Source organism: Apis dorsata, unplaced genomic scaffold (assembly GCF_000469605.1).
Source record: "Apis dorsata unplaced genomic scaffold, Apis dorsata 1.3 scaffold_256, whole genome shotgun sequence".
Classification (NCBI taxonomy): domain Eukaryota; kingdom Metazoa; phylum Arthropoda; class Insecta; order Hymenoptera; family Apidae; genus Apis; species Apis dorsata.
Genome location: NW_006263534.1, coordinates 185,217 through 210,041, shown reverse-complemented (window position 1 = coordinate 210,041; position 24,825 = coordinate 185,217). Strand labels below are relative to the sequence as shown.

Here is a 24,825-nt window from a genome sequence, read left to right as displayed (position 1 = left end):
GATCGTGATCGTGATCGTGGGGAACGTGATCGTGATCGTGATCGTGATTGGCAAGGTCTGTCATCCGGAACCCGCCACGGCGGCAGCTTGGGTAGACTGCCTATCGAGGCCGTCGAATCTATGCTCGCTAGGTATCGGCACGAACCTCCGTAGACCGTAGTAAGCTGACACGTTGAAATTCATTCTGTACTCTTCTTAATACTAGGAAGTCTCTGAATTTTTTTGATTCTTATTCAAAATCTTCAACATATTTAACACATATCAAATATCAAGAAATTCATTTCATGTCAAATTGATCCTTATTCCAATATATTACTTATAGAAGTATTATATAATCTGAATTATTTCGTCTCACTGCTTAAATGTATATTATGTTAATATTTTTTTATTTTATATATAAAAAATTTTACTTAAATAGAAGTCTTCTAAGGCTTAAAAGAAGAGTATGAATATATAATACAAATTATATTAGTTGAGAGAAAAACTTTGATTATGCAAAATTGCTTTAGTATCATGAATTATATTAATATTTCAATAAATATATTTATCATTTTTTAGAAGTAAAGGTTAAACTTGATGCAACATTAATAATTTTGTTCAACTTCGTTTCAGGTATCAACAAAGGAAGGAACAAGAAAGGCAAGAGTTCACTATACACGTATGATCGAGATTTAGTAATAGATCTCTAGCAGAAATCTTCACGAAAGCATATAAAGATAAGTTATAAAAAATTCTCTGAAAAATTGTTGACTATTCAAAAATCTTGCAAAATGTCAATGAAAAATCGTAATTTAAAAAATCGTATGTTCGCGAGTGGCACACATCTGCTAGTAATAAATATAAACTCTTGTCAAAGTAAAATTAATTAGGAATTTTTGTCGTAAAAAGAGTCTTTGCTCATATATAGAATACTGAGAAAAGCGTTTAGCAAATTTGAAACAATGTCCATTTTACTTAAAGAAAATTAATATTAGCAAATCGTAATATATCTCATGGTTTTCTGTCAACAAAATGTTACTATAGACTAAACGTTTCTTCATATCTAAACATTTTTCTCAGTGCACTATTAAGTTATCGACAAATCGTCTTATCGATTGATTTATTAATTATCATTGCATCGAATACTGCCATTGCGTTATTCGCAAATTTATTGGTCGACCAAACACAGGAAAACAACAGGAATAAGTTATGTGAAAGTATTGACAGAGATTCTTTAGAGAGCTACGTTAGAATCTTATCTTCTGAAATTTAGTCACATTTGAGAGTCACAGACATAAAATATTTCTGAGAAGATTCTGCAACAATGATTAATAGAAAGAAAAAGATCCATCGACAGAATATTAGGAAACAAGTCAATTTAGACATGGAATGAAGAATTACACATGTGTATAATCGTCTAACTACTGTATAGTATAGATTGTATTATTAGTCACAATGTTACCATGGATTGTATAGTTGAAAAGATACGACGAAAGTTAAGTATGGAGAATCGTTTATCATCCTTGAGAAATATCGTTTAAGTATCTATTATATAGTTGTTTTTTTGCTATTAAAAAAAAATTGGCATTATTTAAATGAAGAATATTTAAAAAAATCACTGTATTTTCATTATATTTTATATTGTAAAACAGAAAACTGATTTAAACAGTCATAACAATTCATTAAAAAACAAATAATGATAATTTTAACTATAATTATTATAAGAGTTGAAAGTTAACAAAAAAATAATAAAATACAATTTTACTTCAATACATTTAGGATAATTATACTAAAGTGATCAATGATTATTTAGCGTAGATAGTTTTATTTTTTTTTTTTATACAAATATTTTTTATAAAATTATTGTTATATAAATTAATGAAAATAAAAAAATATAACGATGTTTTGAAAAACGAATCTCTATATACATCACGATAACTTCCGCTTTATGCAGAGTGCTAATTGTAACAACATTCCTAATTGTCGGCATTAAGAAACCACAATCGTGCGTTTCAACATTTTGTTTGACTAATTATGTTAATAAAGCAATTCGAGGATTATATTGCATCAAAATGCGGAAATTCAAAAAAAAATCGAAAAATATAATTGAAAAAGAGTATTTAAATGTAAATATATGTATGAATTATATTTAAAGGATGGACAATTTATCGACATTGAGCTCGATAATTAATTAACATCACAAATAGCTTTAAATATTACTCTGTTTTTATTCCCGCAAAATATTCTATTAATATACATATTTTAATATTTAATTTTTTTTTCATTTTAAAAAATCTGTATTATATTTTTTTTATTAATTAATAAAAACAAAAATTAGATTTTATAAAAGTTAATTAAAATTTCAATAAAATATAAGTAAAACATTTTAAATTGTTTATTTTTAAAATAGAAATAGAAAAATGAAAGATCAGTTTTCAAAACAAAAATTATGTTGATTGGATCGGACAAGTTTTATAATAATTTATTGATAAATTATTTGTTATATAGGTTAAAAAAGATACGAGTAATTTATTAAAGTCTGATCCTCATGTATCGTTCTCGAATAATGAGACTGAGGCTAATTAACTACGCTTACGTTGATTTTTGCCAAATAGAGTTTACAATTTATAAAATTATTAATTTAGGGCTATTGCCTTAATTATAATAATTAATTGAAATATTGTTATCATGGCGTCTATGACTGTACTTTTCCAATTATTCGTAATATGAGAACTTTTAAAACGAGAGCATAGTTCGTGTATTTTTTCGAAAAATAAAAAATAAAAAAAATTCATTTTTTTATATGAAAATATATTTCTACATTTTAAACAAACTGGATTGTTCGTAATAATATCAATGTAAAAATGTTTTAATAAGTAGTAAAATTAATGTATACGAAATTATCAAAATTAATCGAAATTATATGTATATATTTATATCGATATTTTAATTTAATATCAACCAATAAACTCATATTAAATTTTATATGAGCAATTTCTTATTTAAATTTTTTATAAAAAATAAATTATAATTATTCGATTTTCTTTTTTACTGATAATATATTTAATAATATCTACATTATCGTATATATTTATTACATATATGCATTTATTAAAGCCTTTATAAATGTTTTTTTTAAATTTTCTACATGCATATTTTTTAATAATATATCTTGATAAAATTATCTAATAGATTAAAAGAATCCATGTTAAAAGTAAAAAGTTTTTATAAAAAAATTGACAACTTAAACGACAAATATGCAAAGTATGCTCTCTTATAAAAAACATAATTCATTAATATATAAAAAACATAATTCATTAATATATATTTCATCTATAAACACAAGATGAACTTTATGCGATGAATTTTACAAGAATTAAATCATGCACAAATTTAAATTACGAAAACAGTGATCATATGATTTGTAGTTTTTGTCATAATAAAAAGAAAGAAGAAAAAAATTATCATAGATAGAAAAAAATTTGGATAAAAAAATAATTAGTGTAATGATTTTTCAAGTATATCTGATGAATGCGTGCATACGTGATACGTGTGATATAGAAACTCATCGTGTAGCATAGCTACCATGACTGAGCAAATTATTTGTATAATACATGAGACCCATGAAATTTAGAAATCGTGTATTATATCCCCATATAACTATCCGTGGACGAATTCGATAAAACTAATCATCGTCCATTATGGTTAACGCGAAAATAAAATAAAAAGGAAAAAAATAATAAAACAATCGAATGTCTTATCGAAATGTCAAACTTTCACAAAATATGCTAAAATTCAGCTTGTTAATAAAGAAGAACAAACATTTATTGCGTCAAATGTAATTATATATCCTTGTTTAATCCTATTCTTTAATCAAATTAATCCTTTTTTTTAATCAAAATTTGTAATTCTATGATCAATAAATTATTCATATACTTTAATATACTGTGAAGAAAAAATGATTTTTTACTATACCTTAACTAAAAATCGCGCCATGTCTAGAATACTGTAAACGAATACAACATAGATAAAGAGAACAATTAGTAAGAAAATAACATGGACCAAAAATTGATTGTCAACGTCATCTCTCGAGAAATCCAAAAAATATATTTTTAAAATATTTTTATTCAAGAGATGACACTGATTCTCAATTCTTATCTTATATTATATATTATCTTTTTAAAAAATTATCTTTACAATTTAAAAATGATGCTAATCTTAAATTTTTATCTGTATCTTATCTTACTTTTAAAAAAATGTGTAATATTGTATAATAATTGTATAATATTTAAAAGATGATGCTAATGATTAATTCTTATTCTATGTTATGTTTTCGCTAAAAAAAAAATAGTGAAAAATCTTTAGTGAAAAATGAAGATAATAAATATTAAACAAGATACATTATAAACACATATATTATAAAATATGTACATGTAGATATATGTAATAAATTACAGAAGTCGTAAGAAATACATTTTTTTTCAAAATCAATATTTCTAAATATGTGATATAATATTTTATAAGATATCATATCTATTCTATAGCTTATCTATGGTATTTTCTATAGTGTATTCTATTGCAACAGTACTTTCCTATCTACATTGACCAATATGTATGGTTGTCAACGTGAAAAAGAAATTGTTTTAGCTGATTTTAACGACATTGAAGTGCATAGAAATTAATAAGATTAACCAATTGATCACTCATTGGAAGTGAATCAGAATTCTTCTATTATTCAATAATATATTTTTTAAATATATTTTCAAATATACGCTTTTAAATTATCGTGTAATTTTTACATCGGTGTATATAGTGCGAAAGCAATTGGTAATCACGTTGAATCATCGGAAACAATTGTCAATTTGAATTGATTAGACAAGATTTATCATTATGTGCGCGAAAATGGCTTTTCAGCATCAAGCTGGCACTGCTATGGAATGCTTAAGTGTAAATACATCTATAATCTATAATAAAAAACATAAAAAATAAAAAATATAAAAAATCTCAGTTCAATTACTATTACGTATTTTTTAAAACAATAAATTTCACTATTTTAATTTATTATTTTTGATATACAATAAAAAATACATTAAAACATTGTTACAAAATATTAATACGATATTAAACAAAATTATTTTGTTCTATCTTATTTTGTTATTTTTTAGATACCAATTATATTGGTAAAAGAAACAGATGTAAATGAAAATGGAGAAGAGGTGATGAAATGTGGCTTCAAAATTGGAGGTGGCATTGATCAAGATTTTAGAAAAAGTCCTCAGGGTTATACTGATAATGTAAAAAAAATTAATATAATTTATGTATTATAAATATATTTCATATTTTTAATTAATGCTATTCAATGCTAGGGTATATATGTAACTGAAGTTCACGAAGGATCTCCAGCAGCAAAAAGTGGTCTTCGTATGCATGATAAAATTTTACAATGTAATGGATATGATTTTACTATGGTAACTCATAAAAAAGCAGTATCATATATCAGGAAACATCCAGTATTAAATCTATTAGTGGCTCGTAAGGGAGTAACAAGTACTTAAATACCAAGTAAGAGATTTATTTGGTCTAAGAAGAATATTTATTTCACATATACAATACAATATAATAACAAAGTCAATTTATTGGAGCTATATGTCTGCCAAATATTGTATTAGATTGATCAGTAGTAAGATATTTGATTATTATTTGAAAATTATAATATATGTATTTTATATTTTATTTTCTATTTTATAAATTTTACTTTTGGCAAATATCTATAATTAAAATAAGAGGATAATATTAATCAATACATTCAATGATTGTTATAATTATATCTTGCAGGCATAATATTCATTTTTTATTGCAATAAAAATAGAATATTAAAACAATAGATTTATATGTATAAAAATCCTGTTATGGTATGTTATTGTTGTTAAAAAAAAAATAATTGTATGAAAATGTTTTTCTAATATCAAATGAGAGCTAATAATGATATCAGTATATAAAGTTATGCTTAAAAAACAATGATTTACATGTGCCTGCGTAAAAATCGCATTGTATAATGTTTATTGTATATCAAAATTTGCAAAAATATGTCTTGTGCCAAACAGTAGTTGCTGTGCGGAATCCATATGAATATTTCTTGTTGTCATGTATATATTTATATACAAAAAAATTTATTTAAATAATAAGAAAATAAAGAGTATTTCTTGGTTGATTTTCAAAAAAAGAAATAATTATATGGATGAAAAAGTCATGATATTTTAATTCTTTAAGTATTTCTATATTGTAAAATATGACAGAATGCCAAAGCATAATGAAGTTATAGTAGCTTAAATATGCAACATATCTTTTACAAAATTTTGTATTGTTAATATATCAATATGTTACTATAAGAATGTATGAAATACTTAGAATTTATGCATTTAAAACATTTTACAATGACTGAAATCATACAATAAACATTTAAAATCTTTAAACAGGTATACATATAAGATATATCTAATTTACATTTATAAATATAATACATGCAATTATTACATTTATAAGCATTTACAGAATATTTTCTGTTATTGGCAAAAATTATTGAGACTGTATATTTTGAGACCAATAGAAGTATTATATTTTCTATTTTATAAATTTTTTACTTTAATTAATGAATCTTTATATATAATGAATCTTTCTATGCATTTTCTTAAAATTTTTATACATAAGAAAAGGCAACAGTTTTATATTTTATAAATTGGCTATAAATGTACAATAAGTGAAACAAAAAGAAAAAGTTCCTGTAATAATATGTATGATTTTCTTTTGTATTTTAAGATTCTAATATTTTCATCATGATAAAAAAATCGAACAATTTTATAAGAAATAACGTAATATGTTGTCATAATTTTGTAACTAGTCTGTTAATGTGGAAGATTAAAAAAAAAGAAATTGTAGAACATATTATTATATATGCATGTAAGTAGTACAAGATAATTAATATTCTTTTGTATAGAACTTCAATATGACAAATTATATACATTAGTTCAATTTAAATTTATGTAAAAGTTATATGTTATTTATTACCAAAAATATAATTGATATAGAATATTATATAAAATAATAATCGTACATTATGTAAATAATAAATAAATGCCTTATCATAAAAAACTATTATAAAAATGATATTTTTCTTTTATTTCACAAATTCGATATTTTATGCAATTGCAGTTATTTAAATTCATCATTATTATCCAAATTATTAAAGCTTTATAAAATTTAAAAATCTTATTTTTATTAAAATACTTTTAAATTTTTAATAACTATTACTTTTGAAATTTATTTAGATTATGTTCAGCCAATTTTGAAAATAATTAAACCATATCATGTAACAAATATTTTGACTTAATGTATTGTTTAAAAATTGCTTAAAACATTTTATATTTACCGATGGCAATCTGCTATGTATTACTATTTGTAAATTTTTTTGAAAGTAAACTGTATTTATGAATTTTTATTTCAAAACTAATTTATTTTTAAATAAATGAGCTTTATATTAATAATATAATTTCATAAATAAATTAATATACGAAAAAGAATCTTCTTGGTTCATATTTCAAGATTATGAATTCGATACTAATTCTTCGAGTTTTGATCATATGATTTTAATTTATTTCTAGTAATTTCTTGAATATTTTTAATAATATAGAAAAAATTATTTATATAATTGTTTGATTATTTTAAAGTAATTATTATTAAATAAATTATAAAATAAATGAATATAATAATAATTCGAAATATTATTTTATGATAATATTTTTTTCATGAAAACGTGACGTAATGATCAACGCTCATGCGTCACTGTGAATTTAACAACATATGATGACGTGTCGAGAGTTCACTACGTGGATGGTGTATATATGACACGTTGCTTTATGCTGTGCTTCATATCGCTAGTAAACGTTTAAATTATTTAGTAGAAGGAGGTTGGCTTTACCAAGTGATATTATTTCAGTATTTTTTTAATGTTGTTCATAATAAGATAAAAATTAATAATAAGATTTGAAAAGTGAAACATATCAAGTTTATTTATTGTGAATTTAGACAAAATTATAAATTATAAAATAAATTTTTCGTAAACTTCTGGTATTTTTAAATTAACATTAGAATAACAAATAATGGTAAATAATTTTCTAAGATTATAATTGCAAAAATAATATTTTGATTTAAAAATTTATGGTTATATTTTGTTTACTTTTTTAAGCCTGCTGCACCTAGTTCTACTTCAGTTGGAGCTGCGAGACGATCGCCCAGCAAAGCTATAGCACCTAGAACAGGTGGTGGTACTGTTAGACAAAGAAAAACTGCAACAACTACTTCAACTCGGAGTAGAAATACAGGAGCTGGTTCTGATGAAATGTGGATGTTTTACACCGATGATTCTCCTGGTATCAAAGTGTAAGTACATAAAATAGTAAGTAAATAAAAAAAAAATATAAATATTGATAATTTAAATATCTCTTTTCAGAGGACCAGTACCTGTGCTTGTTATGTCTCTTCTTTTTATTGCATCTGTCTTTATGCTTCATATCTGGGGCAAATATACTAAATCTTAAAATTAAAAATAGATATTTTAAAAAGAAATTGAAGCAATTAAAAAACTATGCAGTGCATTTGAATGAATAAAGAAAACCTTAGTTAAAGATATTTTCTAAATGGAAAATTAATAAAAACATTCAAAAGAATATATTTTTAACATTGTTTGTGATTAATTTAGAAAATCAGAGCACTGCATGTATATTATAATTACATTTCCATATTATGGATCTCTGTACTTTTTTATCAAAAAAACAAGACCAAAATTTAAGAAGTAATCATAAATATTGTAATCATTTATTTTCATCAAGCTGAATTTTATAATGTTTATAAGAAGATACGTCGGAATTAATCATATATGCGCATTATGCGTGGTAGAAATAAGACATATTAGTTATTGTTTGTAAAGTTACTATAATAATATAATGTACAATATATTAAAATAAATTATTATTAATCCAATTAAAAATCAACAAATTGATTTTTTTTATGTTCATTTATTTTTATATAAATTTTAAAAAAATCAAGTTCAATATAAAATGAATGTTTTGAACGATATTTGATAAAAGATGTGCATTGTCTTCAATACTACAATACAAATGAAAAGTGTAATGCGCCATGTTCCATTTAAGTGGAAATTCATTCGCGCTCGCGTATATGTATTGATTCTATGTTGAATGGGCTTATATTACAAAGCTTTGATGAAAAAAGCAATTATGATAAAATAACTATCAAAGAAACAAAAAAGTAATCATATATTTTATCAAAAAAAATAAATAAAAAAAAATATCTTTCATGAAAACATTATTTATATATAGTTCATATCAAAAATAAAGTATTCTCACAAATATAATACACGTAAGCATAAAATTTAACAATAAAATAAAAATTATTTTTTATTTTCAATATCTTTTTTATAATCATTTCAAATAATAAAATCTAACCATGTTTTTGAATTTTGAATTTCGTTGATTTACATTCTATTAAAATTATTTTTTTATTTATTTAAATTAAATTCTTCAAAAATAATATCAATTGCATAGAATGATAAGATTCTAATTATGGAAATAATTATAAGCCGTAATGTCAGACAGTCAACGTGAATCAAAAAACCCAATAGGTCACACCATAGAGTACTGATTAGAGGGAGACGCATATAGTGGTAACAAGGTTCGAGCTAGAAGAAAAGTACCCGATGCGCTCGCAGTCGTTTCATAGCACGTGATCAGGGATTTCTTGTTTTAGATTCGACATTGAATACTCTCGTAGTCCTGCCGCTGCCTATCGCCGCGGGTGGAAGCAGGTCTATTCTACACATCTTACGAGTTGTTACAATGAGGTTCCTCTCTGTTGAGGTAATCATCATTTCTCCTTAACTGATATATACGTATTTTACACAAACAATATTTTCTCTTACCTAGAAATTCAATGTCTGTATGAAATAAGGATATTCCGAATTCGCAAATTTTTGTTCTCAAGTGCTTGGTGTGATTTGTATCTATTTCTTAGTATTCGATGCGAAATTCAAAGATGGTTAGTTGATTAATGATATCAGTTTCGATTTTTGACAATGCAGTGATAATTGAGTTTGTGAATAGTGCTAACATTATTTTTAATTGATAATATCAAAGAAATTATTTTTTACCATACGTTGAAAAATGATTCGAAAAATTTTTGATTATAGTTAGAAATTGGTAACAAATGTGAATTTTTCTACTTGCACGTATTGTTTTGAATAAATAATTGATACTGGATTTTTTTAACAAGAATGTTGGCTTTTGTTTTATGATTGATTAAAGATTGAATTGTGACTATACGATGCAAAAGTTTCAAATTAAAAAACGGTAAGTATAAATATAATAATATATTCGTTTTTCTATTGTTTTATGACTGAAAATATTTTAAATGATGGCATTACATCAAATAAGAAAGATAATTTAAATGCTATGAATATTTGTCATAAAGAAAATTATATTTTATAAAATATTTTTTGTGACAATATTGAATAAAATGAGCTGCATTGCGACGTTCAACAGTGCGGAGATAGTTAAAAGTGATCGTAATCTATTAGAAACCAAATGATGTATAATAAAAAAGATTATAAATTAAATATTTTCCTAAAAGAAAAACATCAAATTTTTTTAAACTGAAGTAAATTTTTAAATTTTTTATTTCGAAATACGAAATATTAAAATAAATTTTTGATTATTTTAATATAAATATAAATTTTGTTTTATTGATCAGAAATGAAACAATTTAAATTATAAAATAAAATTATTATTGCTTTCTAGCTTTTTAAAATATTATATTCTCAAAATATATACTGTTATTAAACAATGGAACTACAATATGCATGAATCAATATAATCAATAAATGAAAAACATTTAAGCATCAAGGTCACATATACAAGAAAGCAGAATCATAAAAATATTAAGTATTTGATTTATATTTCAATATACAATCCTTTCAAGTCTGTTTAAACTTTTGCAGATATCACTAATTATAATATTACTTCAATTATATTTTTTTGTAACATAATTATATATTATATAATTATATATTATAATTTTTATTTTATTTCATTTTATAATATACTATATTTAAATTAAAATAATGTAAACTATTAAAACATTTTAAAAAATAAACAAAATAACATTTTATAAAATTGTATAAATAAAATGAAAATATTTTTATTTGAAACATTGATAAAAAAAAAATATAAGAAATTTTAAATAATATTTTGATTTCTTAATTATAAAATTATTATTAAATAACTTATATATCTTTTCATTTTCTATAAATATTCTTTTCCTAAAAATTATATTTCTAAAGCTACATAACAGTTTCATTAATGACTTCAGATTCGAAAATAGTTCATCAAGTGTGGAGGTGGGAAATCAACAATCGATCAATGGCGGTCGATATTTTGGATAAAGACCACTTCGCGGTGAGTGCAATTGTCACCGTCGGTATGCAAATTATATTCTTCACAATTGCGGCGACCTTCCAACTGGACAAGCTAACAGATTTTGCCGGCGGCACGAACTTTATCATCCTCGCCCTTCTCACTTTCTTTCTCGGCCAAGTAGGCAAGGTATTCTAATTATAAAACCGTTTCTATATATGTGTCTATGCAAATGAACACACAGCGAATTATTAAATCGAAGATTTAGACAAGATAAAACATAGAAATATTTGATTTATTGTTAATTTATTTTTGTAAGATCATTTATTTTTAAAAAAAATTATAATTTCTAACAACAGTCATTAAAAGATAATTTGAATATTTAATTTCATTTTTAAAACAAATTATTAATATTTTTATCAAATTTATCATAAGTATTGAAGTAAATATTAAATATTATTAATATTATGTAAATAATATTATAATTTATAATTGTAAATATTTTATGTTGTAGCCTTATGACAGTAGACAACTTATGGTCACTATATTTGTTTGCTTGTGGGGTGTTCGTCTTTCTGGATATCTATTATATCGAATTATTAAAATTGGTCGCGATAAAAGATTTGAAGATCGTCGCAGTAATGTGATTCGTTTTGCTGTATTTTGGACATTTCAGGTAACAGTAATAATCAAAATCAATTATTTATCGAAATCATATTTTACTTATCGTAATTTTTATTTTAATTTCTAATTAATTTTATATTAATTTTCATTTGTATTTTAAATATTTGTATATTTTAAAAAAAAATTTATCTTTAGGCTGTATGGGTCTATGTTGTGAGTTTACCAGTAATTATCATTAATTCACCGCGACACAAAATACCACCAGCTCCTAAAACGATGACAACCCTAGACAGCACTGGTACGGGACTTTTCGTAACTGGTTTATTAGCTGAAACTTATGCCGATTTGCAGAAATTTTCTTTCAAACAAGATCCAGTGAATAATGGCAAATGGTGTAATGACGGTACGTTTTTTACATCAGTCTTTTCCAAATATTCAATAACAGATGATTAATAATTATGATTTAGGATTATGGAGATTATCTAGACATCCAAATTATTTTGGAGAAATAGTAGTATGGTGGGGTATCTTCGTAATATCTTTGAATGTAATCGAAGGCATTGAATGGATTGCTATAGCTTCTCCAATATTCACTACTTTCATTATTCTATTCTTATCTGGAATGCCTCTATTGGAAAGAGCTTCCGATGAGAGATATCGTGAGTAAGTTTCTGATTTGCAATATTTATTAATCTCTCTAACTTTCATCAAATTTATAAATTTTTAGCTCATATATATCATATATTATTTATTTATTTTTATTAACAAAGAAAATTTATATAAAATATTTTAATATATTTCAGTAACGCCGAATATCGCTATTACAAACTATCTACATCGCCATTAATACCAATACCACCATCCATATATGTTGAAGTGCCTCATTTCCTAAAATTTCTTTTCTGTTGCGAATTTCCACTTTATGATTCGTTAGATGTAAAACCACGATCAGCTGTCACTGAATCAACATCAATAAGTCTTGCTGCGTCTACGTAGCTATAGTCACACGCCGGACAACCGAATTCGAAGTCCGGCGTGCAGTCATCTATGACTAGCACAGCCTTTTGAGGCTACTATAATTCTTTGCATTTTATTGTTCGCATCGTCTTTCATTATTCCATTCGGTTAAGAATAATAACTTAGTGGTTATGCAAAACTCTAAAATTCTACATAGAATTACAAATTGAAATAAATTGAAAAAATAAAAAGCATATATTATGTCATTTAAATGTTAATATGTTGCAATTGCATTTTTTACATTTTTTAAATTGAAAATATTGATGTTTTTGTGATTTGAATTCAGAAAATATATAAAATGTTGTTATATAAAAAAAATAATATGTAAAATAATGATTATGAAAGTAGATGCGTATTACTATATTTTGCTAATCTATTAAATGAATTAAAAAAATTTATATTTTTTAAATTTAATTAAAAAACTATACTTATTTACTTTTTAAAATTTAGGAATTTAAAAATCTTAAAGATAATGTTAAAAAATACTAATAAATATAAAAAAATTAAAATCGAAGTTAAAATCGTAATTATACTACCTCGAACATGATGTTTTTGATTTAAAATCGAATTCATCATGATATTTAGATTAAAACATTTAAACTTTAAAAAAATAATTATATATACATATATAAAAAAAATATAAAAATAAATGTGCAATATTATTATAGACTTTCGAAGCTATATAGTTTTTGCTAAATATTCTTCTATTTCATAGAATTCATTGATGTATATATTTATTTCCAATTTTATAAGTGTTCATTTGTTTAATATTATTCTCTTATAGAAAATAAATTGGAAAAAAATTATTAGAACACAATTATATTTTAATGACAGAGTTCTGAAAACACAATATTTTTGGACCACTAGGGACCATATATATATATATAACAATATTAGTTGCTTATATATATTTTTACATATCTAAAAATCAAACTTTTGTATAGTAATTTAGCAAGCTGGAAAATGGAAAAAAAAATGTTAAAAATATCATTAAAATGAAAAGAGCAAAAATGAAAACTTATTTTAGTTTTATAATTGATTATTACTACTTTAAAATCTGTTTTTAATCGATGCAGATTAAACATTATTTAAAAAAAAAAATCAATTAGAAAAAGTTTTAGTAAAAGTTAATTATATATAGAAAATAAAAATTAATGTTTAATCATAATTAAATTCAAAAAATTCCAAAAATAAAAAGCTGTCTGTCTAAATAATATTAATAATTATAAGTAAATTAATCGTAGCATTAAATTATAGCAATATTATACATATCCTGTGCCGAGTAGAAAATCGAAAAATAAAGTTATAATTAATAAAAAATATTTCTTAGCTGTATTCTTTTAAAAGCAATCATAATAAAAATTAATATTCTCAAACCAATATTATAAAAATAAATATTATGATTCATTATAATTTAAATATATATTTCGATACAAATATTAAAAGAATACAACTACACATTACGCCAAATTAGAAGTATTATCTTGTAAACGATCGTTTCAATCGTTCGTCGTTATGTATATTTAAATTTTAGATAATAAATAATAGTTGATCCAATCATGCTTTTATTCTATTCAAACACTTCACTTTTCACTTTATTTTATGGCACTTTAAAATAAACTAACATTAAATAAACTATTGATCATTTTATATATTTTTTTTATTATGTATTATTAAATCTCTAACTCGACATCGACATTTTATTCTTATTCAATATTTATAATATATAATGCACATATTGTCCTACTCATTTCTACTTATTTTTCAATATTTCATTTATATATCAATATAAAACTTATATCAAATGTATGAAAAAAATTACTGATCGTACAACTTATACACGACGTATGTACACATTTTTTTTATAGTTATAACATAATTAAAAAGCATTTTTTATAGTTATAACATAATTAAAAATGAAAATATTTGAACGATTCTAATACATTCTTTGCCGCAATTAAAGAAATAAAATTTTCTTAATAAAACTAAATTAATCGTACCACCTAACCTAATTTGCATGCAATGTGTATGTGCTATTTTCTAAATGCACAATAAGATAGTCGCAAATACAAACAATATAAAATAAAACAAAAATTTTTTTTCTTTTGTTGCTATTTGTAAAAAATATTCATCGTATCGGGTCAATTAATAAAGATCGATGAAAATTTCGTAAAGATCACATTATATTTATAAACACATTTTATTTATTCGTATGTATATCGTTAATAAATGGTGATATAATAATGACAATGAAATGTATAGCGCCGAGCATAAAACGAGCAGTCATATTATAATTATTATTAATATTCTCCTTATTATAATCTTACTGTACTGGATGTGTGCCTACCTACTGTGCTTGCAACGTTTATGGTCTTGTCCAAGTATTTTTTTTATTACTTCTTTTTTTCATTTCTTTCCTTTCGTCATCACTAATCTTTATTTATTTACTATTTATTCATAATAATCCATAATAATTAATAATAATAATAATGTAACCACGGATGTAAACGTATGCGTTGTTTCTAATAAGGTATAAACAGTTTCCACACACTAATTGTTTACTTGTGTTTTTCTTTTGTTTTTTATGTAATCGTAATCGTCGTTTAATTATAGTAAGCTACTTAAATATTAATTATATTAACCTCGTGTCTTCGTGGAATTATTTTCTGGCCAATGCTTTAATAAAAGCCGGCCTCGTACAAAAAACATTCAATTCCCGTTCGATATAACATTATACATCAAAATGTCTGTACGTGTATATATATGTGTATGCGTGTGCGTGTAGTGTATTCGCGCGCGCGCACGCTTGTGTGGTTATGTTTTTTCTTTCATTTCGATGCGTGAAAGACACTTTTTTGTATTTTCTTTTTTTTTTTTTTTTTTACTTCGTTATGTAAAATTTTTTCTCACACATCCGAAGAAAAAAGTCATCTAATAAAGTTGAACTAACACACGGGGGCAGCACAGCGTTTCGTTCGTTTTTCTTTTTCTTTTTTATTTTTATTTCATTTGAATATCGAAAGGAAACCCAGACAGAAGAGATCGATGTTTGCCTGTGCCTCTTTTCTAGTTTATTTTTATTCATATTTTTTTTTTTTTTTTTTATTTGATGAAAGAAAAAGAAGAAACAAAGCGTCCGAATGACTTCAGAACGCGGTGACAATGCCATTTCCGCTTCCAGCGGCACAATCACTTGGATTATATCCGCATGTATGTAATACAAATATCTCTAATAATATACAAATCATCGTAAATATCATCATTTACCGCCGATCCGTAATCGCAAATGATACTTCGTTCGTCGGAGGGACATTGTCAATGAATCGTAAAAAATTACATAACTTGACGCACGCGCGTTAGAAAATTGGTTTCTATTTGAGACAAATCATATAAAAAAAATATATAACAAGTCAAAATTAAAAACAGTCACCACAAAAACAGTCTCTTTCTAATGCATTTGAAAATTTAATATTCAATCTTCTGATTATCGTTGCATAAAAAACGATTTTTGCAGAAATCATTTGAGTATTCAAATGCATTAGAAAGCAATTTATGACATCATACTCTGAAAAGTGATTTGAATGGATTTTGAATTATATAAAAAAAAAAATGATAAAAAAAATAAAAAATCATAAAAATACCGTACAGTGATTATAAAAATGCGACATATACACATATAACTAAGAAGCAAACGATCAAACGAAGATCACAATGTGATATACGGTACGTTGCTGAAACGCTAGGTACGTAACTCATTTTGCACAGTAAGAGCCAATGCTGTATGAAGCGACCGCAAGACGCCTTCTCCCTGAATCAGTATCAGGGGCGCTATCTAACGTCGTATATCGTAACCATAAATGATTTCGCTTCTTCACATTAAATTGCATCGTATAAATCATATCATGGTTTACGTCTATTTGCACAACGGTACGATACATTCATTTTGGCCACTATTCATTGAAGAAGATCTTTCACAAACCTGAATGTGTCAGGCTATTGCATTTGATATATTGCAAACCTACGATATTCTAATGACTTATAAGATAGCCCCATTCTGTTATCATTCCTTAATTTTTCTTGTATTATTTTTCGTAGGGGGGGAAAAGGGCCCTGGGTCAAATATAATAATAAAGTTTGTTATTCGATTCGGGTGTGCTGGGGTGTCGATGAGAAATGGCGTAATAACGTGTTACGAACGTATATAAACGAAGTATTTAACATTATGAGTCTATTAATATCTATACGTATAAGTAGAGAGCTCTAAACCTGAAATCCCCCTACCCCTCTTTCTTTTCACACGTCGAATTTCTCTCGTTTGCTCTTTCACACACATTTTAACTTCTTTCTTATCACTCATCCTCTCTAATACCTCTTCCTCTCTCCTCCTCCCTCCCTCTCTCTCTTTCATTTTCTATTTCTTTCTGTCAACATTCGTACGAAATACATTCACACATACATACACACGCGCATTCTTTCTTCCATCTTCATTCTTTTTCCTTTTTCAACCCCCATCCCCCCTAAGATTTTCTATATCTTACCAGATCACACCCTCAATTTTCTTTTCTCAAATTTTAAATCTTTTTTTTTCCCTTTCTCTGAACGACTTATTTGTCTTTCAAGAGAACTTATTTCCCTTCTTTTTCCTTTTCTTTGTTTTCATCAACTTCTTTGTCTTTCTCCAATTCTTTCTCTTCTTTATCCGCCTTTTCTTTATCACCCTCTTTTTCTTCCTTTGATTCCTTCGATTCCTTTGCATCTTCCTTGCCCTCCTTCTCCTCCTGTTTTTCTGGTTTCGGTAGATGAGTATTCATATCAAGAGTAGAGCAAATCTCATCCCAATCCGGGAAGCATCGTTCCTTCATGCGTGAACAGTGTCCCACCAAGTTTGGACAATTCTCCTGCATATAGTCTCGCAGACTGTATGGTGTGTCTTTATCGATATAGAGAATTTGGGCAAGATGTGCAAATGCTACAACGTCCAACTGTTTGGAATAAAATGGAAAGAAATTTATGAGAGGTTGAATATAAAATAATTTTGATTAATATAAATAAATTAAAATTTTGTTTACCGTAGTCGGTTCGTCTCCAAAGAAGAAAGGCTTGTCTGCAAGCATGTCAGAAAGAACTTTAAGATCGGCGCAACCGAATTGGGACACCTCTTCTGGAGTATGTACACCCATACCCTGCGCCTTCACTTTCTTTGCGCCCTAAAATAAATATCAAGCATGCTGATTTAAGTATTTAATATACATTTCATATCAATAAATTTAATGATATATTTAAGTGTAATCTGAGCCAAAATTTGACCACTTAAGGCTAATTCATTATTCCAGTTATAGATAATAGATAACTATCGTGAGAAGGAATGAAAGAAAAAAACGAAATTTATAATTAATATTTACCTTACGACCGACCGTGAGTTTGAAAAAGAAATTGAGAATGCCATTGGGGATACGAGTACCCAGCACGTGCTGAAGATTCACCTTGTAACCCTTAAAAACCTGATCAAGATTCTTAGTTCGCCAGCACATGACCACCCAGACTAAGTGGTTTTCAATCATCGATATCATTGCGTGGGATACGCTTCGTTGCTCACACGTAAGAACGGCGTCCAGATCTTTACCAAATTTCTGGCTAAGCTCGCGAAGGATAATCGTGCTATCCGCAATTTCCTCACCATTTAGCTCGACAAATGGTAACGCGCCTTTCTTGGAACGGAATTTCATCTTATGGTCCACGTTCTGTAACAAAAAAAAGGAAAGTAAAATTATAATATTGAATTATAAAAAAAAAAGATATTTCAGTTTAATTTGATCTTTTCTACTTCAAGTTATTTTTGATTGCTCGACTGTTATTAATGTGAAAACATAATATAATAACATAATAGTCGCTAATTATTTATATTAACTTTAATTACAATTTTAGTACAATAATTAGAAATTAAAAGAAAAATATTCGCTTCAATTCTGTATGCTAAAATAAAAAAACTCGTTTATATTATATAATGTGAAATAATTCAAGTTTCAATTAATTAAAAAACAATTTACATTGAATATTTGCTATACAATATTTAGAAGCGCGTATGCATATAGGATCAGAAACCTTTGCGATACGAACGGTCGATTCATAGGGGAAAAAAACCGGAAAAAGTAAAGGAACACCAAGGGGCTTCGATAGCTTCATAACTAAGGTGTTCGTTATTGAAATAAGTTAGTTCAAGTTGTTCAAATCCTGATGCGGATAAACTATTTTTTATTTCATTTAAATTCACTTTTATTTACAAAACGAAGAATTCTTGGTCGAAAAAAGGGATTAAATAAAAAATCAACACAATGCGAGAGAAGGTTAAGATAAGTACTTAACTTGATTCAACGAGTACGTAACAAATTGCACCTGCGCCTATTTATACGCACTAACACCACACATGAAGTACATCGTAAGTCAATAAGATATCTGGTGTCCTTTACAGGTGGATCATATTGCAAAGCAATATTGATAGCGCAATATACATCTGAGGAAGATTTCATGCGTATCGTTCTGCGATGGTGTGCTCGATTCTTTTCGACGAAGTTTGATAAAATTCTCTTTGTCAATAAAATGTTTAAAATCCCGTTTATATTAAATCATTAAGATGCGATAAATGCAACATAATAATCGACCGAAGAGAAAATTAATACGGATATGGTCCACTTTCTTGAAACTTACGATTTAAAACATTGTCAATGAGAATAACATCTATATTGCCAAGATTTCACTCGAAGTATATAAGAAACTTTCTAGTTACTTGCTGGCCATCTGTTAGAGCATTTTATTGTAAATGAATGGTGACCTGGAATTTCTTGATTTTCGACTTTCTTTAAAAAAATTAATACGAGATGATAAATGACGTAACATATACATAAATGTATGCTTTATTACAAATTCTTTGAGATATATTAATAGAAATAATTCTGCGTTTAAAATCGTACATCATATTCTGTCAAAAATATATATATATCCTCGACGATTTTATAAAATCCGATGGAGATCGTCGTTGATCCATTTTCAAGGATCTATTTCTCAAAGAACCAAGAATAAGTAAGACAAAGAAATGTCCGAGAAAACGTTCCTTACGTCAATTAAGGATCGACAAGTGGAACAAGCCGTGAGCGTTCGCGTCTATAGAAATCACCTGAATTAACCGTACAATAACGCACGAAGAGACCGGAGCATCGAGTCCGGTCCCACGAAAAGGGGAACAACGTCGCGATATATACGTGGGAATATCTCTTCGGAAAGAGCTCATCATCGTCGGCAATCAGCGAGTGCAGCGTGCAGCTGCACTGTCATCGAAAATAAACGAAAGTAAGTCGAATAGGAAGATCTCTTGGGTTGCGGGAGGGAGAACAGTTTGAGGACAGGCCCTAAAGACTGCAATGCACAGCCTCGACAAGCGCATCTTTGTATGCGAGTGATAATAGCGATGATGGAAACGACGTCGACATTTACGACGACGAAGACGATGATGACGACGACGACGTCAACGGAGGTGCAACGGTTGTTTTGCAATGTGAGCGCGTCGTGATAATGGCGAGTACGAACGGGTGGCACAAGGGGTGGGAGATGGACGAAGAAGAACGATGAGAGGAAGGAGGTTAGCACGAGAGGGAAACGAAGAGGTGGTAGAGGATGTATGCCAATGCGAATTTCAGGGAGGAGAATCTAGGGAAACGCGAAGAAGGAAAGAGAACGAGAGAGAGAAAAAAAAAGACAAACAATCGAGGGGAAGAGTAAATCGAAAAAAAAGAGAAGCTTAAACTGGAGGGCAAAAAAAGAAGAAACGATACACATGTGCAATGGTAACAGGAAAGATAAAGGGATATGGAGAAGATGCTTGGTATGTACCCTGAAATATTATTGGAAACGAACCTTCGTGCTGGACATTGAACTCGTGGGATATATTTCAAACAAACACTGACAGAAAATGGAAAAAAAAAAGGATATGGTGGGTGCTGAAGCCGTATTCGAACGGAATAGAACGACTTAAGCAGAAAGAGCGAAAATCCGATATGCTGTAGTGGAATTAAATATCCTCTAGTATAAAATCGATGAACGCGGTCGGTACTGATTAATTCGCGAGTTTACGGTTTTGTAGATGGCGCGATGATCGTGGTGCACTGGTAATTGAGGACGATCGTTAAAAACGTCTATACGTATTCGAAAGAGAATAATTCAAAGAGAAAGAGAAAAAACTTACGATGGAGTATCGCAGAAAAACGTATTTTCGAGAGATGAAAAATCGAACAGAGAAGGAAGATAGATGGAGTATAAATTACGTGAGACAGTTGCTCTTCATTCGTGATTTTTTTAGTCAAATCGGATGTGTACACAAGTCAACCGCGCATGCGCGTTCGTACGTTTGAAAAGAACTAGGGTTGAAAAGGGAAAACAAACTGACGCGAAAAAGAAAAATGAATGTGTAAGACGAGAACGAGGAAGAACGAGAGAGAACGAAAAGCGAATCAAAGGAAGAGAAAATCAAGGAAAGTAATTTTCTTCGAGAAGATCCTTAAGAGAGGGCTACTAGTCTTCGATAAGATCGTAGAAATAGTGTGAAGAAAATCGCAGTAGAGAAAAAAACTTGACCGAACCGACTGGAGAAAATACAAAACCCAAAGAAAAAGAGTCATACGTAGAAAGAAAAAGAGATGAGACGAAAAGAGGAATGAGAATGTAAAAGAGAAAAGTCAGAGAGGGAATCAGGGAGTGGTACAACAGCGAGGCATCGAGGAGGGGGAATGCGTGGGGTTAGAGAGGGAAAAAAAGAGAGAGGGAGCATGAAAAACGAGAAAGAGCGAGGAGAAGACAAAGTCGAGTGGCGCGGAGGGAGCGGAGAAGAAGGATAAACGCAGGGTGAATAGGTGGGTGGAAGGGAGAAGAAACATGCCGGAGGACGATGAACTCTGGCGGTAGGCAGCTTCCGTCGCCTGGCAACGTCCTCCTCCCTTTTCCTCCTCCTCCTCCCTCCCTCAGGCTTCAAGCCGTTATGTCGTGGTATCGTACGTAGGCAGTCCTCGTCATGAACGTAGTAGTCGTGTCATCGTCTTCGTCGGTGACGATCATAGTAGTCGTTGCCGTATTTTCACGTAGTTGTGGCTCGCAGCTTGCGCTGCGTATTGATCGAGCGGGATGCTGCTAGCTGCTACTGGTTGCTGACTGTTCCAGCGCCAGCTAACAGTGAAGTTTAGCCACAGCCCTACACCAATAGGACCACCTCTCTCTTTCTCTCCCCCTCTTCACTTTCTATTTAGTTTATATCCATTTATGGATATCAAAAAAATAAAATTAAATGCAATAAATTATTCTATCTTTTAAATTTTGGACAATTAATAATTTATCGATAAATAATTAATTTGAACTTAATTATCTTTTAAATGTACAACGCTTAAAATATATATAAGAACAGTCTAATGATTAAAATTTTGTAACATATACTCCAAATCCACCAACTATGAATTATCATATGTGCCACATGTGTGTAAAACAGGAACATCAAATTAAAATCCCGGCCCATCATGACTTCTTCTCATCAAACATTGAACTTAAGTCTAATAATACCACGATATATCTCGAAATAAGTCAACTCCATCATCTACTATATCTACAGCAATATGTATTACCAATACTATTCTTTACTATGTGAAAGAGAGGAAAGCGACATGTTTCACAACATGACCATATGTTTCCTAACACATGGAGCATACAAATGAAATGCAAATATACTTAACATCGTACGAATAACTGTATCTTTATCTACATTAAATCAATTTTTCAATCTTCAATTGTATTTAAATATGCAGAAAATAATCCAATCATCAACTACCTACGATTTCTTGAATAACTTCCTCTATCATTATCTATAATATTTAATTCTTCGGTTTAAAAATTCAATTAAAAATCATATTTTTCAGTATAATTACACATATCGATATTCAAAAATTAGATTAGAAATAGGATGGAAGATAAGAAGGGAAAGGGAATAAATTTCTATTGTTTCTCAGTTACGAGAGGAAAGAGTATCTAATCGTGACGCGTCGTGCAAAAATATCGGTCGGCTATCAATGACGGAACACGTCGTCTCGATGAAAATACCGGCGAGAGGTGAATGGTTACGGCACTTGTAAATAGTTTCACTGCACAAGGCTGGCTATGTCGTAAAGTCGGCCGAGAAGAACCGATCGGCCGAAAACGAAAGCAAACGCAGCCGTGACTGCCAAGTCCAACGAACCTACCACTTGGCACATCCATGCCCAACAGTGTCTTTAATGTACGTCGAACTTCCTAAACCTAAATCCATTTTAATCGTGAAGCGTTGGCACAGAAAACTACCATTTGGTATCCGTGGAATTGCTCGGTGATCGTTCGATGAGTCAGACGATTTTCCTCAATGAAATTTCTTCTTGTTCCTATTAAAGTCGCTTCTGTCAGCGCGCTTAATGATTTAGGGGATGTTATAGACGATATACAGGGGAAGAATCGGGCATGACTCACAGGGGAGTAAATGTAATATTCATCACACACGAGTATCGTTGTAAACTAAGTTTACAAACCGCTTCTCTGTAATTTATAACTACGTGGAGAATATATACTTTGACGAACATAACTGAAAGAAAAAGTAAAATAGCTCCTTTTTATCGATGATTTGAAGGTGCACACTTGAAAATGTATACGGAGGTCTTTAAAAAATTCTTTCGTTTAATAAAATAAAACATTTCGTTTGCAAAAGATATCGAAAAAATTACACACAGAAATCATAGAAGAAAATTTTGTGATATAAAATTCTTGTACACGTATTGTTTCCAATTCTTTACTGTTATCGTTTCTAATTCTCTAAAAAAAATTGTCTTTTCCACGTATACGATACCAATACACAAAAATTGACACACATATAAACTCGGACGACTTAATCCAAAAGATTGGTTCCCCTCGTTAAGCATCCACGTTTCACGAGGACTATAGCTTCGTAAGAAAAGAGGAAACGCGAAATTACACGCCGTATCTGACAATGGTCCTGTCGACGACGACTCTCGCGGAAAATACTCTAGAATAAGAGAAGAGTAGAAAGAGATTCCCCTAACATTTCTTCTCTCCTATTTTCTTTTTCTTTCTTTTTTTTCTTTTTTTTTTTCTTTCTGCGTATCTCGAGAACAATGAGCAATTTGTTGCGTAAAATGGCCGTAGCCCAGTCACTTTGATGCGCTTCAACCTTTCGAGACTGGCGGGGTACACCTCCAGCTCTATAATGGAGAGGACTGAAAAGTGGTCCCCATTCTCGTGTCTAACTCGTACACACCAGGTTGGCCGCCTATCTAACCGTTAACAAATGACCCCATCGCTCGATTACATCCACGGTTAGGCAGAAAAGAAAGAAAGATAGAGCGTGGAGTATAAAGGAGAAACAGAGACCTCTTCTGGACGTGACAGAATCGTGGTACCCCATAAATATTCCTAATGGGCGCCCTGCCGCGATGCTCAGAAGCTGTAAAACGAGTGGCCCCTTATATTCTGTTCGTGGTCTTCACCGACGATTAACTTCGCGGGATTAGGCGGCTGAAAACGATACAGGAGGATGAGGAGGGATTAGAGAAGAAAAAGCTCGTTGACGACCGTCTCTGACAAGCGGACGTGAAGATTATGCGTCTTATGAGATAGCTCTTTTTCTTTTTTTTTAATATATACATATTTT

General features: G+C 28.4%; 5 protein-coding genes across 10 annotated transcripts in view; 4 read left to right on the top strand and 1 right to left on the bottom strand.

Moving 5' to 3' along the window:
* Positions 1–1,585, top strand: part of LOC102672015 (Down syndrome cell adhesion molecule-like protein Dscam2) — a 107,484-nt gene extending 105,899 nt beyond the window's left edge. Inside the window, 2 exon segments of the mRNA XM_031510752.1 lie at positions 24–131; positions 613–1,585. Of these exon segments, the coding sequence (XP_031366612.1) occupies positions 24–131; positions 613–664 (160 nt within the window). The 3' untranslated portion in view covers positions 665–1,585.
* A 2,973-nt stretch (positions 1,586–4,558) lies between these two features.
* Positions 4,559–5,582, top strand: LOC102671890 (tax1-binding protein 3 homolog). The gene is made up of 3 exons (XM_006616223.1): positions 4,559–4,926; positions 5,145–5,273; positions 5,346–5,582. The coding sequence occupies exons 1-3, from the start codon at positions 4,870–4,872 to the stop codon at positions 5,532–5,534; spliced, it is 375 nt and encodes a 124-aa protein (XP_006616286.1). The 5' UTR covers positions 4,559–4,869; the 3' UTR covers positions 5,535–5,582.
* A 2,235-nt stretch (positions 5,583–7,817) lies between these two features.
* LOC102671753 (protein transport protein Sec61 subunit beta) lies at positions 7,818–9,026 on the top strand. Its single transcript, XM_006616222.2, has 3 exons — positions 7,818–8,138; positions 8,222–8,415; positions 8,486–9,026. Exons 1-3 carry the CDS (start codon positions 8,136–8,138, stop codon positions 8,571–8,573), a joined length of 285 nt encoding a protein of 94 aa, XP_006616285.1. The 5' UTR covers positions 7,818–8,135; the 3' UTR covers positions 8,574–9,026.
* Positions 9,027–9,599: 573 nt separating this feature from the next.
* On the top strand, positions 9,600–13,894 carry LOC102671272. 6 transcript variants are annotated; one of them, XM_031510744.1, is made up of 7 exons: positions 9,600–9,908; positions 10,018–10,086; positions 11,416–11,648; positions 11,974–12,135; positions 12,279–12,486; positions 12,551–12,746; positions 12,887–13,894. In XM_031510744.1, the coding sequence occupies exons 3-7, from the start codon at positions 11,466–11,468 to the stop codon at positions 13,077–13,079; spliced, it is 942 nt and encodes a 313-aa protein (XP_031366604.1). In that variant the 5' UTR covers positions 9,600–9,908; positions 10,018–10,086; positions 11,416–11,465; the 3' UTR covers positions 13,080–13,894. The 6 variants fall into 6 exon arrangements, with proteins under 6 accessions (XP_031366604.1, XP_006616284.1, XP_031366603.1 ...); XM_006616221.2 differs by having other exon boundaries at positions 9,975–10,086; XM_006616219.2 differs by having other exon boundaries at positions 9,601–9,908; positions 9,975–10,397.
* Positions 13,895–15,965: 2,071 nt separating this feature from the next.
* Positions 15,966–24,825, bottom strand: part of LOC102671130 (failed axon connections) — a 32,572-nt gene continuing 23,712 nt past the window's right edge. The window contains exons 2-4 of the mRNA XM_006616216.2: positions 18,503–18,841; positions 18,170–18,307; positions 15,966–18,082 (exon numbers count right to left, since the gene is read on the bottom strand). Coding sequence (XP_006616279.1) covers positions 17,726–18,082; positions 18,170–18,307; positions 18,503–18,841 — 834 coding nt within the window. The 3' untranslated portion in view covers positions 15,966–17,725. The remainder of the gene's footprint in view (positions 18,083–18,169; positions 18,308–18,502; positions 18,842–24,825) is intronic.

Coding starts and splice junctions, on each gene's coding strand:
- LOC102671890 (XM_006616223.1), top strand. CDS start 4,870: ATGTGCGCGAAAATGGCTTTTCAGCATCAAGCTGGCACTGCTATGGAA. Junction 4,927..5,144: donor CTGCTATGGAATGCTTAAGT/GTAAATACATCT, acceptor GTTATTTTTTAG/ATACCAATTATATTGGTAAA. Junction 5,274..5,345: donor CTCAGGGTTATACTGATAAT/GTAAAAAAAATT, acceptor ATTCAATGCTAG/GGTATATATGTAACTGAAGT.
- LOC102671753 (XM_006616222.2), top strand. Junction 8,416..8,485: donor GATTCTCCTGGTATCAAAGT/GTAAGTACATAA, acceptor ATCTCTTTTCAG/AGGACCAGTACCTGTGCTTG.
- LOC102671272 (XM_031510744.1), top strand. CDS start 11,466: ATGGCGGTCGATATTTTGGATAAAGACCACTTCGCGGTGAGTGCAATT. Junction 11,649..11,973: donor TTCTCGGCCAAGTAGGCAAG/GTATTCTAATTA, acceptor TTTATGTTGTAG/CCTTATGACAGTAGACAACT. Junction 12,747..12,886: donor TCCGATGAGAGATATCGTGA/GTAAGTTTCTGA, acceptor AATATATTTCAG/TAACGCCGAATATCGCTATT.